Source organism: Schistocerca gregaria, chromosome 8, assembly GCF_023897955.1.
Source record: "Schistocerca gregaria isolate iqSchGreg1 chromosome 8, iqSchGreg1.2, whole genome shotgun sequence".
NCBI classification, from domain to species: domain Eukaryota; kingdom Metazoa; phylum Arthropoda; class Insecta; order Orthoptera; family Acrididae; genus Schistocerca; species Schistocerca gregaria.
The window spans coordinates 477,810,110-477,823,039 of record NC_064927.1 but is presented as its reverse complement, the minus strand read 5'-3'; the positions used below and the strand labels follow the sequence as shown (position 1 = coordinate 477,823,039).

General features: G+C 46.9%; 1 protein-coding gene across 1 annotated transcript in view; it reads left to right on the top strand.

Annotated features, from left to right (window-relative positions):
* LOC126284312 (uncharacterized) overlaps positions 1-11,626 on the top strand; it is a 76,897-nt gene extending 65,271 nt beyond the window's left edge. Inside the window, exons 3-4 of the mRNA XM_049983146.1 lie at positions 3,572-3,833; positions 7,823-11,626. Of these exons, the coding sequence (XP_049839103.1) occupies positions 3,572-3,833; positions 7,823-9,935 (2,375 nt within the window). The 3' untranslated portion in view covers positions 9,936-11,626. The remainder of the gene's footprint in view (positions 1-3,571; positions 3,834-7,822) is intronic.
* The last annotated feature ends 1,304 nt before the right edge of the window (positions 11,627-12,930 follow it).

Sequence of the window (12,930 nt, the reverse complement as noted above, 5' to 3'; positions counted from 1 at the left end):
GTATTTCTGTCTGTCTGTCTGCCTTACCGACTGGTAAGAACGCTTTTTATCAGGAACGGGTAGACACACGAAGATCAAATTCACGACACATTCTAAGACCTCTGGTCTCTTGGAATTGTAAGAATTTTAAGTTGCTACGTCAGTGCAGTCAAAGAATATGGATATTCAAGTAACATGTTTTAATATTCGAAACTCACTCATCAAAACCTATAGGGTGCCTCCCGTTAATACATAATCACGAAATTTAGTAATAAACGGGGTTTCACAGTGTAAGTAAACTAAAATATCCGAAATACGTTAATTAGTAACCATATAACACGAAAAAGAACTTCTTGGTAATTTTTTGACAGTCTGTCTATCTGTTCGTTTGTGAAGACATTTCCTTTCTCTCGAATCGATTGGCTTATCAAGTTAAAATTAATTTCACGTAATAAGGTCTATGGTCCCTTGGTTATATAAAACATTTAAGGTTTTAAGTGTATGCCATGAACAGATTCGTCCAATTGTGTCACACATTCTTAAACTGGCAAAATCACTCATCCAAATCAATAGGGTGTTTTTCCTTGACCTAGAATCATGAATTCGGCAAGAAGTAAGGTTTCACAGTACAAGTAAAGTAAGAAATATGAAACTTGTCAAACTAACCACGTCACAAAAAAAAAAATATATTTTGCCCTCTGAACGTACTCTCCATTCATAATAGGTCAAAAACTAACATTATGGCAAGCAAACATAAAAAGTAAGTTTTAGCCCTATTTCACTAAGTAAATAAAAATGTTTTATGAAATCGTCTCAAATCAAAAATGTTCAAATGTGTGTGAAATCTTATGGGACTTAACTGCTAAGATCATTAGTCCCTAAGCTTACCCACTACGTAACCTAAATTACTCTAATTACAAACACATACACCCATGCCCGAGAGAGGATTCGAACCTCCGCCGGGATCAGTCGCTCAGTCCATGATTGCAGCGCCTTAGACCGCTTTTTCTTTAATCTGATTTTGTTAGGTTTAGTTTGTTGCATCTTCTCGGGGCGGACGTCGCAAGACACCCGTTTCAGATCGTCGTTTATCCATGAACATAGTTTTTTAATTACAGAGGGCTCCTAACCTTCTGACCGAACAAGCTGAGCTACCGTGCCTGCAGACCACTCGGCTAATCCCACGCGGCGAAATCGTCTCTCTCTACATTATATATACTCAGATCCCCTGCCTTCATCTTTTACTATGTCCGGGATAGTCTCAAGATCTGCCTTAGCGATTTTGATACAGTCGTGGAATTCCTGGAAAAAGTATCATGTCAGTATTGGTATCGGTAGCAGGCAAAATGCTTGAGATTCTCGATTCCCTGGATGAATAGAATTAAGTTCGTTCGGAAAGCTCAATTTGGGAGCCCTACTTGGACTCGGACAGTTTTATCCGTCGTTTCGGGTGTTGTAATAAAAGTGTTGTAATAACAGTAAGCAGTGCATTTTTTTCCTTTGCAAGCGCGCTGTTCGAAATACCCTTCGTACATCAGGTTAGCTTCGATTAGGAGCGTGGGTGCAATCAGCAACTGTGATATGACTTTGAAATGATAGAGCACAGCAGTCAGTCGTCTTTTTCTTGCACTTTTCATTCGGCAAAACTAGATTTCGGCTAGTGCCTAGCTATTATACCATTTTATGGTATCAATGCATGTCCTATACTTCAGTCCCTTGTTGCTCGGGCTTCTGTGACAGAAGCCCGAACAATGACATATTAGAATATGCATTGGTTCTATTAAATGGTACACTGATAATGGCTAGGCACCAGCCGAAATCTAGATTTGCCGAATAAAACCTGGAAGAAAAGGACGACAGATTGCTGTGCTCTATCATTTGAAAGCCTTACGTGCTTTTTAAAAAAAAATCTTTATAGAAAGCCATAATAATTATACAGTATTAACCCAATTCCTTATCTCATTAGTGGGTCATAATAATTATACAACTGGTACTTGTATTACAACTAGTTACAATTTTCAGGTGAGCTACAGTTAGTGTTACATACAATGGGCATTTAATGTCTAGTACCTAGGGCTTATATCTATTTCTTATAACTAATTCCTATCGCCTGCAGCGTCGCATGTGTGCCAGTGAAAGATATAAACCTACTTCGATAGCCTTCCTCATCGAGCTAAACCCGAAGAGCGTGCCCCTGGCGCTGGGCAGGCCACAACGTTTATTCGCTGCAGTTACCTAGCTTAATTTTCCTAAAACTAAGTCCTACAAACTAACTTATCCTTCGTCATTTCCGGTGCATGTCCTTATCGGTAGCACTGACCCCCACTCCACCTAATCCTCCACGTGGCGGATTCCAACTCTGATGGAAAGTCGGCCAGTCCACGCACAGGCGGAATGGGAATAGGGCTCTGGACGCAATCAGTGCTGGTTGTCTTAGTTATTCAGTTCATGTCCCTCAAGTATTCTGTTAAAACTTTTAGTGATACCTCCTTGGACAATGTATTAAGTATTTGGAAAGTGTCCTCACGTCTAAGCAGTTGATATGTGTCGTGGTTTGGAAGTCTGTCTCGAAATGTAGTCACAACATCATTGAAGAGGGGGCACTCGTGAACTACATGGTCGGGAGTACCCTGGGACACGCCACAGTCACACGCGGGTGTAGCCCTCTCCCCAAATCGACATAAGTATGTCGGGTAGGGTCCATCGCTAGTGAGAAAATGGATCAGTCCTCGCGTTGGCTCAAAATATTTCATGTCCAAGCGCTCCCTCACAACTGGTATGAACTGGAAAGTTCTACGTGCAGTTTCTTCTACCTCCCAAGACTCCTGCCAAAGTTTCCTCCCCTCTTTTCCTGTCCTCCACCCTTACACCCATGATGTCTACAATTTTCTCATAATTTCCCTTTTTTGCCCAGTACCAAGCAGCTTGTTCCCTTATTTTGATGTCCAGAGGGCAGAGCCCCATTATGACTAATAGCCCGCCCCCCCCCTGGAGATGTTCTGTAGGCCCCCACAGATCTCAATGTCATACTTTTCTGGACCCTTCTCACTGTCATGGCGGGCGCAACCCTCGTGAGCCCGTGCGCCCAGACTCCCGACCCCTAACCCACTATTGAGGTTAGGATACTATTATGGGAAAGTTTAATAAGGTGTGGTGGGAGATGGAATCTTTTGTTACCTATCGAAATGAGGTTGTTTAATATCTGGAGAGCTCTCTAGATTACGGTGTCAATGTGTTTCCCGAAGTTCCACCTCTCATCAAAGATGACTCCTAGGTAGCGTGTGTCACGTCGCCGGAGAACTGGTGAGCCGTTAATTCTGACAGTGGGATTTCTAATTAGATACTCTTTTAACAGCAGGTACGTGGATTTGCTGGGTAAGATTGTCATTTCGGTCATGTGGCACCAATGTTGGAGTTTCTCTATGGCTGTCCCAATTTTCGGTTCTACGTCCTCCTGGCTACGACCGCCGACCAACAGGAGCCCTACGTGCTTGTATTTAATAGGTGTTTTTTATCCAGTACATTTGGACTGCTTTCGAAGTGTGTGAGACGCCTTGTATACCACGCAAGCGAATGCGGCTGTGTTTTTCAGGCAATGCAGTGTCGGGAGCGGCCACGGGCGGCGCCGCAGTCGCCACGCCGCGGCTGGACACGGCCGGCCCAGGCGACGCCGCCCACGTGGACGCCGACTACGACGCCAACGCGGACGCCTCGTACAGCTTCTCCATCGACACGGACTCGTACAAGCGCACCGAGGCGGCCGACCGGCGAGGCAACGTGCGTGGCCACTACTCCTACTCCAGCCCCAGGGGCGGCAGCCACGGCCTCAGCTACGTCGCGGGGGAGGGCACCGGGTGAGCGACCCGTCTTCTCTCTCTGTTGATCCACTGAGACAGCGGCTGGTCAAATATTTACCTGGGAAACTCGCCGGACAGACATACGTTTTGGGAAGTTATTTTATTTTAGTTTGACAACCTGTTTCCGCGTCTCAATAATGCCACCTTCAGGCCCTATAAGCATTTCATGTATAGACAATTAGATGTATCGATACTAGTTGTCAGGTGTTGGAAGGAAACACTCGACTAACGAATTCACGGTATTCAGTTACTGTTGGTACCAGTATGCTAGTTTCGTTACATCCGGTTGTCTATACAAGACGTGCATATGGGGCCTGAAGATAGCATTATTGAGATGACGAAACCGGTTGTCAAAGTAAAATGAAATCACTTCTCGAAACGTACTGTTGTTTGGCGATATTCCTTGGTAAACGTCTCCTCTCTGTCTCACTATACAACACTTTCTTTCACTTCTTTGGATCAAATGTCTGAGCACAACGAAAAGAACACTCCCTAGAAATTACACAGTGGATCGCTGTCAGAATTTTCATAGTCAAGCTCAGAGTCGGAAATTGTCAAATGCGCTGCTAAATTGTCTAGCATGAGGTGTAGTTTTGCAGCAAAAAAAATTGAAGCACTTTAAAGTAATCAGCGCAATTAATCAAAACTTAATGATCCGAGGAAAAATTGAAATATTTCACGAACAGATCCTGCTGGTTATGCAAATGAAGTGTGATAAAGTTCCTCTCTTCAAGACCTAACTATTTTGCGCGTAAACAGGCCCATATTAAAATCTGTTCCACTTGTAATTCAGGCTGTCTTAACAAAACTTGGTCAAAGTTGAAAAAAAGGGGCATATGTTTGATTTCTCTAAAAGCAAGAAATAAAAATCAGAAAGGAATGAGCTTTTTGATGTAACACGTTTTCAAAACGGACTAAAGATATAAAATAATGTCCCCTAGCCCCATAGAGATTCCTAATCCCATACAGAAACGGGAGAAATCGCAGTATCGAGAGCGAGTTGTGCGATTTGAACGAAAGTTGGTACGCGTGTTTATCTGGAAGATGATGTCTATTCAGATTTCGCGCCAGTCCTGGAAGAGTGGCGCTTATGGCGCCACTATGAGAATTCATAACAAGTTTGCCTTTGCCGGCCGCGGTGGTCTCGCGGTTTTAGGCGCGCAGTCCGGAACCGTGCGACTGCTACGGTCGCAGGTTCGAATCCTGCCTCGGGCATGGATGTGTGTGATGTCCTTAGGTTAGTTAGGTTTAATTAGTTCTAAGTTCTAGGCGACTGATGACCTTAGAAGTTGAGTCGCATAGTGCTCAGAGCCAGCCAAGTTTGCCTTAAATACTCGTCGTAATGGTCTTGAGAATTACTTGCCGTTGAGATTGGAGGAGGTGAGCTGATGTTGGTCAACAATGCCTTTAAGGCGACAAAAATGCCGTCATTAACATCTCACTACAGATTTTGAACAAGCGCTCGTAGTACGGTTACGAGAAGCTGTGTGTTCCTTTTGCGATTCTGCAGACAGACTTGGTAGGATGTAGCCACTGTGCATGATTACTGACAGCAGTGGACACGAGAATGCACGTTCGCCAGAAGACTGTGTTCCGGACGGCCACGTGGCACTGCCGAGAGGGAAGACGATCTTGTTCGGCCTGGGATTGGGGCACATCGAACGGCATCTGCAGCAAAAATATGAGTAGCAGTTGGCACCACGTGGCACAAGGAACGGTTACAAATCGGTTACTGCAAGAACAGCTGCGGCCAGACGCCCCGTGGCATGCATTCCACTGACCCCAACCCACCGCCATTTGCAACTATAGTGGTGCCAAGCGAGAAGTCATTGGAGGGCAGGGAGGAGTTCTGTTCTATTTTCAGATGAAAGCAGGTATTGCTTCGATGCCAAAGTGTTGGTTGGAAGGAGACCGGTTACGGCTTGCAACCAACCTGTCTGTGTGCTACCCACACTGGACGTACAACTGGAGTCATGGTCTTGGAGTTATGGCCTGAGATGCGATTTCGTATGACAGCAGGAGTACTCTAGTGATTATCCTGCTAACCCTGACTATAATTTGTAAGTCAGTTTGGTGATTCGACCTGTTGTGCTGCCATTCATGAACAGTATTCCAGAGGATGTTTTCAGCAGGTTAAAGCTCGCTGTTGTAACCAAACTTGCTCTAAAGAGTGCCGACATGTTGCCATTGCCTGCTCAATCAACAGCTCTGTCTCTGATCGAACACGCTTCGGACTTCATCGGGCGACAACTCCAGCGTCAGCCACGTACACTACTGACGGTCTCTGTACTGTCCGGCCAAGTGTAACCGGCATGAAACTCGGTCCAACGAACTGACGACCGGCACCTGTATAACTCAATGAAACACGTTTGCATGCTTGCATACAAGCTTCTGGTGGCTACACAAGTTATTAATGTGTCAGCGTTTCACATTTGGAATCGCTTATTTCGCGCTTACATTAACCTGTGATATTGCACGTTTATCTCTCAAATATATTACCTATACAAATATATTTCTAAAATTTCATTACTCTACATTACTTATTTTTTCATGTTGCGATTTTTTCCGTGAATGTAGTTCTGAAAATTGGTGCCTGTAAATTGTTAAGGACTACGACAGTCAAAAATCAGACTATGTGTTCCCAAACTAATGCAACATTTAAATCTGCTAGAAATATATGTAAGTTTAAACTGCGCAGATCACGATATTCCCCTTCAGACTCTTTAGATAAGTCTTCTTCACATCTGAGTCCATCAACAGTGGAGTCCGCGTCCTCAACAGTACCAGGCGGAGTAAACGCGCACGCTTTCTAAGCGAATCTCGTAAGAATCCATTCAGGCACAGCAGCACCTGTGGTTGCTTTTGCGGCTACCACCTGCACTTCTTTCGTTTGGCTCCATTTATGTGTGATTCTTTCTTGATGAGACTACTCTACCCACTAACCCACCTAGTCTTTTATCTCCTAAGTTTTGTGTGCGATAATTCTGATACCATTTGAAGTGTTGTTATTTTGTTTGCTACGTTATGTACTATACTGCACAAATTTATGTCTTTATTATATCCTCTACTCTTCTATCAGTGCTGTTGTTTGTTCTGCCTGTGTGATAACTGTGTCATAAATGGCCTTCGTGCTGTCTACATTGCCACAGGGGCATAAGTCTGTGGTTCGCCTCTCATTTCAGTTCGAGTAGTTGCGGAGCCGGTGCAGTACCATTGTTGCTGCCAGAGGTGGCGACACTGTATAGTAAATTTCGCATCCTGTATATCCCAAAGAGTCTAACAATTTTCTCACTTGTTCTTCCCACTATACAATAGACGGATAACAAGTAAAATTTGGTTATTAGAGTTTCATGTCTTAATCTGTAAAAACGGTCCACTTACAGAATTTCTTTGTTGTCCGTGTGTCTGTGTGTCTTTCTGTCTGTCTGTCTCTCCGACTAGTAAGAACGCTTTTTCTCAAGAACGGGCAGATGTGTTGTTGTTGTTGTTGTGGTCTTCAGTCCTGGGACTGGTTTGATGCAGCTCTCCACGCTACTCTAACCTGTGCAAGCTTCTTCATCTCCCAGTACCTACTGCAGCCTACTAGAATGTTAATTGAATTAAAATTCGCTTCAGCTGTAGATGAGGTGTCTTTTAAGGTACGACCAGTTTAGGAGGCTTAAAGCTTCATCAGGAGCCATTAAATTATTTGTTAAGTCATAAGTTTATGACAAGTGGGACGGACAGTCACAAGGAATCAAACATACGCATTACTTAATAAATTATTGGGTGGTACCTGGTGATCGAGCTACAAGCTTCTGATATTAGTTGTGCGGTAAAGGATACAGTGTTTACAACTGAAGCTGAATTCAATTAGTATGATCCTCAGTTGCGCATGTTCTCCAAATCAATTTTTGAGTACAACTGAGAATAAAAAAGTGGTAATTTCCGAAACTTGTTCCGTGCTCCAATTTGCCTACGTTAAATTTCGCTGTTTTCTGGCTTAGATTCGTGGTGACGTCGGGAGCGGCCAAGTCGGATGAGGCGGAGAGCGGCAGCCCAGCAGCCTCCGGCGTCGTCGGCTCGCCAGCAGGTACCGGCGGCTACAGCTTCAGCTACAGCGCAGCCGACCACAGCCGGCAAGAAGCGGCCGACGCCGCCAACAAGGTGCGCGGCAGCTACGCGTTCCGCGCCAAGGGGGAAGCCGCCACGCGCAGGGTCGACTACGAGGCGGGCGCCGAGACGGGCTTCGTAGCCCGGGGCAGCCACCTGCCCGTGGCGCCCACGCTGGCCACCATAGCGGGCTACCCCGTCCCGCTGGTCGCCGCGGCGCCCGCCGTCCCAGTGGTCGCTTACTCGGCTCCAGTAGCGCCGGCCCCGTACAGCGGGCCGCCGGCAGACGTGAAGAGCGCAGTCCATCCCGACGGCTCCTACTCGTTCTCCTTCAGCACCGACGAGCAGAGCAGGCAGGAGGCGGCCGACGCCGAGAACAACGTCCGCGGCAGCTATTCCTTCAGGAGCAAGGACGACGGCGTCACCAGGAAGGTGGAATACAGCGCCGGCGCCGCCACAGGTTTCGTGGCGTCCGGCGATCACCTGCCAGTAGCTCCGCCGCTGCCTTCCGCTGCGGCTCCTGCTGTCGTTTCCGCGTACTCTGGCAACGGAGCAGAGGTTGCTGAAGTGGAGGAGCCGGGCGACGCCTCGTACGAGTTCTCCTACGACGCCGGCACGCACTCGAGGCAGGAGTCCTCCGACACAGCGGGCAACGTACGCGGTCGCTTCTCTTTCGTGGCTAGTGACGGTGTCTCGCGGCAAGTGGACTACGAAGCTGGTGCCGAGAAGGGTTTCATCGCCAAGGGAGCGCACCTTCCGGTGCCACCGCCTGTCGGCGACGCCGCGACGACGTACTGCGCCAGCTGCTCGCCGGCGGCACCTTCCGGCTACTCGTTCAGCTACTCTACTGACGACCAGAGCAGGGACGAGCAGGGTGACGCGGCTGGGAACGTCGTGGGAAGCTACGCGTTTACGGCGAAGGACGACGGAAAGGCCCGCGACTACAGCGCTGGGTTCGTGGCACATGGGGCTCACCTACAGCCAGTCGCCAACGTCTCACCTGCGTCGTCGCCAGGTAGCGAAGCGTACTCCGCTCACGGTGGTGGCGGCACCGCTTCTGACGGGTCGTACTCGTTCTCGTACAGCACGGGTGACCACAGCAGGCAGGAGTCGGCAGACGCCCGCAACAACGTCCGCGGGAGCTACTCCTTTGTCGCCAAGGACGACAGCAAGAGCCGGACAGTGGAATACGAGGCCGGGGCGACGACGGGCTTCGTCGCGAGGGGTTCGCACCTCCCGGGAAGTGGAGGCTCGCTGGCGTATTCTGGATCCGGCGTCCCGTCGGCCGAAGAGGCGGCAGCACCGGCGGCGGCGGCGCCGTATTCGTCGCAGAGCGGCGCCGGCGCAGGAGGCTACAGCTTCTCGTACAGCACCCCGGACCAGAGCAGGGAGGAGACGGGCGACGCCCACAACAACGTGAGGGGCAGGTTCTCGTTCGTGGCCAAGGACGACGGCCAGCGGCGCAGCGTCGAGTACGAGGCGGGCGCCGGGAAGGGCTTCGTCGCCAAAGGCGCGCACCTGCCGCAGCCTCTGGCGCCGGTGCCGGGGGCCGGTCTGCCGGTCGAAACCGCTCCGGAGGCGGCCGACGCTCGCGCGTCTGCTTCTGGAGAGGCCGGGGGCGACGCCAGCTACTCGTACAGCTACGAGACGGACAGCAGCAGCAAGACGGAGAGCGCCGACGCCAGGGGCAACGTCCGCGGCAGCTACTCGTACAGGACGCCCGGCGGCGCGAAGCGCACCTTCCGGTACAAGTCGCACGGCGCCGAGGGCTTCGTCGTGACCGGCGTCGAAGACAGCGGCGCCGCCGACGTCACTGCTGCGCACGCGCAGGCCGCTGCTGCCACTGTGCAACCGCAGACGTCTGCCGCGGTGGCGCTGGCCCAGTCGCCCGTGTCCAGGATAGTCGCCGACGCCGGCTCGGGTCCGAGGTTGGTGGTGCGCAAGTACCTACCGCCAGAGAACTCGCACAAGTTCGGCTACATTATAGACACGCAGAAGCGCCGGTGAAAGGTCAACAGTCTCACTAAATTAAGGCACTAACTAACTCTGTTCTGCAATTACGCAAGTTTTCAGGCTATTGCGGTGTGATCGAATGAAATTTCTTCTGAAACCAAATCTTTCGTTCCAGTTTGGGTTGGACAGTCTTAACAGTAAATGCAGAGAGAGACTGCATGTCTACCGTTCTTTGCAGCAATGTACTGCCGTACGGTGAATCGAACCGAAAACCCGCTGCTACCCCATACTCAGCTCCGCTCAAGATGACCTGTGCATATAGGTATGAAATTTACGATTGTGTCAGGGAAATTCGTTCGACCACTTCATACTAACCTGGAATACTTAAATAATTGTAACACTACAATTTATAACCCTATTCTTTCATTTACTTCCACCTGATCACCTCAGGGACCAATGTGAGATCAAGTTTGTGTCAGTGGACGTTTGATAACACTAACAAACGAGATAAAGTGGCATGAAGTGTTGTTCTTTTGTCGCTGTCTTTATTTTCTTCTGGGTTCTGCAAAAAATACTCATCACTTCGCTCGTATCAATTACGCATGCGCTGGCTGTGTCGTAATTACTGTGTATATTTGTCCAGGTGCTCTCTACTGTTTCTTCTCCTACACTTCCCATTCTGTACAGCTCGGGCTCTCGAGAAAGAGACTGGAAAAGTAACTCGCTCACTTAATCCTTTTGTTACTTTTTTGCCAGATCTTTTTATTTTCCCCTTATAAAAGCTACATATCTTTCTAAGAAATAGACCTTTGATTCTAAACTATGTAACGCTAACATTAACAATGCGGTATCTCCGAAATATAGTGAAATTATCTTACGGTCCTTTCGTAGACTTGGTGGATACTGTGTGGTCACAGGGCCTGATGTAACATAATGCCTGTACAGCCTATGGACGTTTATCAGGTAAAGTGTTTTTATTGAAGAAGGATCAGTGTGCCGTAAATTCTTGTGGATAATCTCTCGAGATCACCATTATTTACTTACAGCAGCTAGGCTATAGTAACACTGAGTTTGAATGGTTTTACATTGAAACTTAGGTGTTTGAATTAGTGTTTTGTAGATGTCCGTTTCGAAGGAGTTGCATAGTCATTTATTTTTACAGAACCTTAGATTAGAGACTTAGTTCTTTGCACAGCATTTAAGATTTACGAGATCCATAATGTGTAACAGAAAGTTTTGAAGTGGTAATGTGTGACGGATTGTGTGAATCTTGTTTTTCTATTGAGACTGATTCTGTTGTAGTATGACGACCTAGCAATGTTTTTCGGACTACCGTCTGACTACGAGAAACACTTACTGACGACACTAGCAAAGTACACGGACTTGTGACGACATTTATGTCTTAATAATGTGTTCATGTAACAACAAAACGGCGCGTCGGATCAAACACGATTCGGTCGCCGAAAAAATATAGAAGAAACAAAGAGTGAAGTTCTTTTATAAATATAGCTGTGAATTTTTGTTACATTTTATTAAAAAAACTTGGAGCAAATGCACAAAAATATAAAAAAGTAAGACGTTCCCCTCATGTAAAGTATCGATTGTACAAGGCGTTACATTCTCATGAAATATGTTGTGTGTTATGTACAAATCTGTGATAATGCAGCAATACTCATTAGATTAGGAATATTTCATGGTGTTATTTGTAACGCAAATGTTCAATAAAACATTAACATAAAACTGTATTTGTGTTTTCTGTCTCCATCACCAACCTTCCACAACGTTTCCTCATAAAGCTTCATTTAATGTGTACCGTACGCCTTATGTTGGTCTGTCTACGAAGCCAGTTCTTTGATACTCCTTAAAATCTCTCCCCAATCGTCTACTACCATCTCTACACCAACACACAACCAAAAATGAGGAAAGTAAACAAGCCCTCGGATTCCAGTATCTGATACAACGGAAATGATTAAGAAAAAAACAGCATTCAATTTCTACAACAAGAATTTGGACGTGACACTTCCATAAAAGTTTTTTATGTACCTCAGTCCCTATAATTTAAAATGCTCTACTCGCAAACTTTGTGACTACCTTGAAACAATAAAATTATATTTTACAAGGGTTCGGTGCCAGAAGCTGTATGCAGTGCGTTTCGTTGTAGTTAACTGTTAACTTCGTATGTGACGGCCACGTCCTGATGCTACGAACTACTTTGCTAGCTAGATCACTTACATTACATCGTACGTTGTTCATAATAACACTTTGTCATCTGCAAAGAGAAAAATTTTGAACAATCTTTCATTTTCAGTAGTAGATCTTTCAAATGCAAAAGAGAAGAAACGGATGCACGACAGAGCTCAGTGACACCCTGTACTATACATTATGCCACCAGATTCAAATTCCTTCCTTGTGATAGTCAGATTCAAATCTCTTCACTGTTTTTTTGTCAACAAAGAACAGTCTTCTGTTTCCTTCTTTTGGTTCAAATGGCTCTGAGCACTATGGGACTTAAATTCTAAGGTCACCAATCCCCTAGATCTTAGAACTACTTAAACCTAACTAACCTAAGCACATCACACACATCCATGACCGAGTCAGGATTCGAACATGCGACCGTAGCGGTCGCGCGGTTCCAGACTGTAGCGCCCGTAACCGCTTGGCCACCCCCGGCCGTCGTTTCCTTCTTTCCAGATATGAATTGAACTATTGTTGAGCAGTTTACTGACCCCACTATGTTTCAACTTACGCAAAACATTCTGCACCAACTTTTAATGCTGTGTAGCCTTTACTAGCTCCGTGTACATCCATCACCTCCATTGATTATACTACCCACAGAGTAAATAACTTAGCAATGAACCTGTTACTGTACTTTTAGCCTCTACGATGGTCAGTGGCCGTCGCGGAATCAGCGGCGCTGCGCACACCATTTGCACCGGGCTCAGTACTTAACAGTCGGCAGAAGGAAGCGTAAATACTGGTGACTGAAGACAACAGCTTGTAAGTAACGTTATTCAACTATCCATGGAGTCATAAAGAGATGGATACAGAG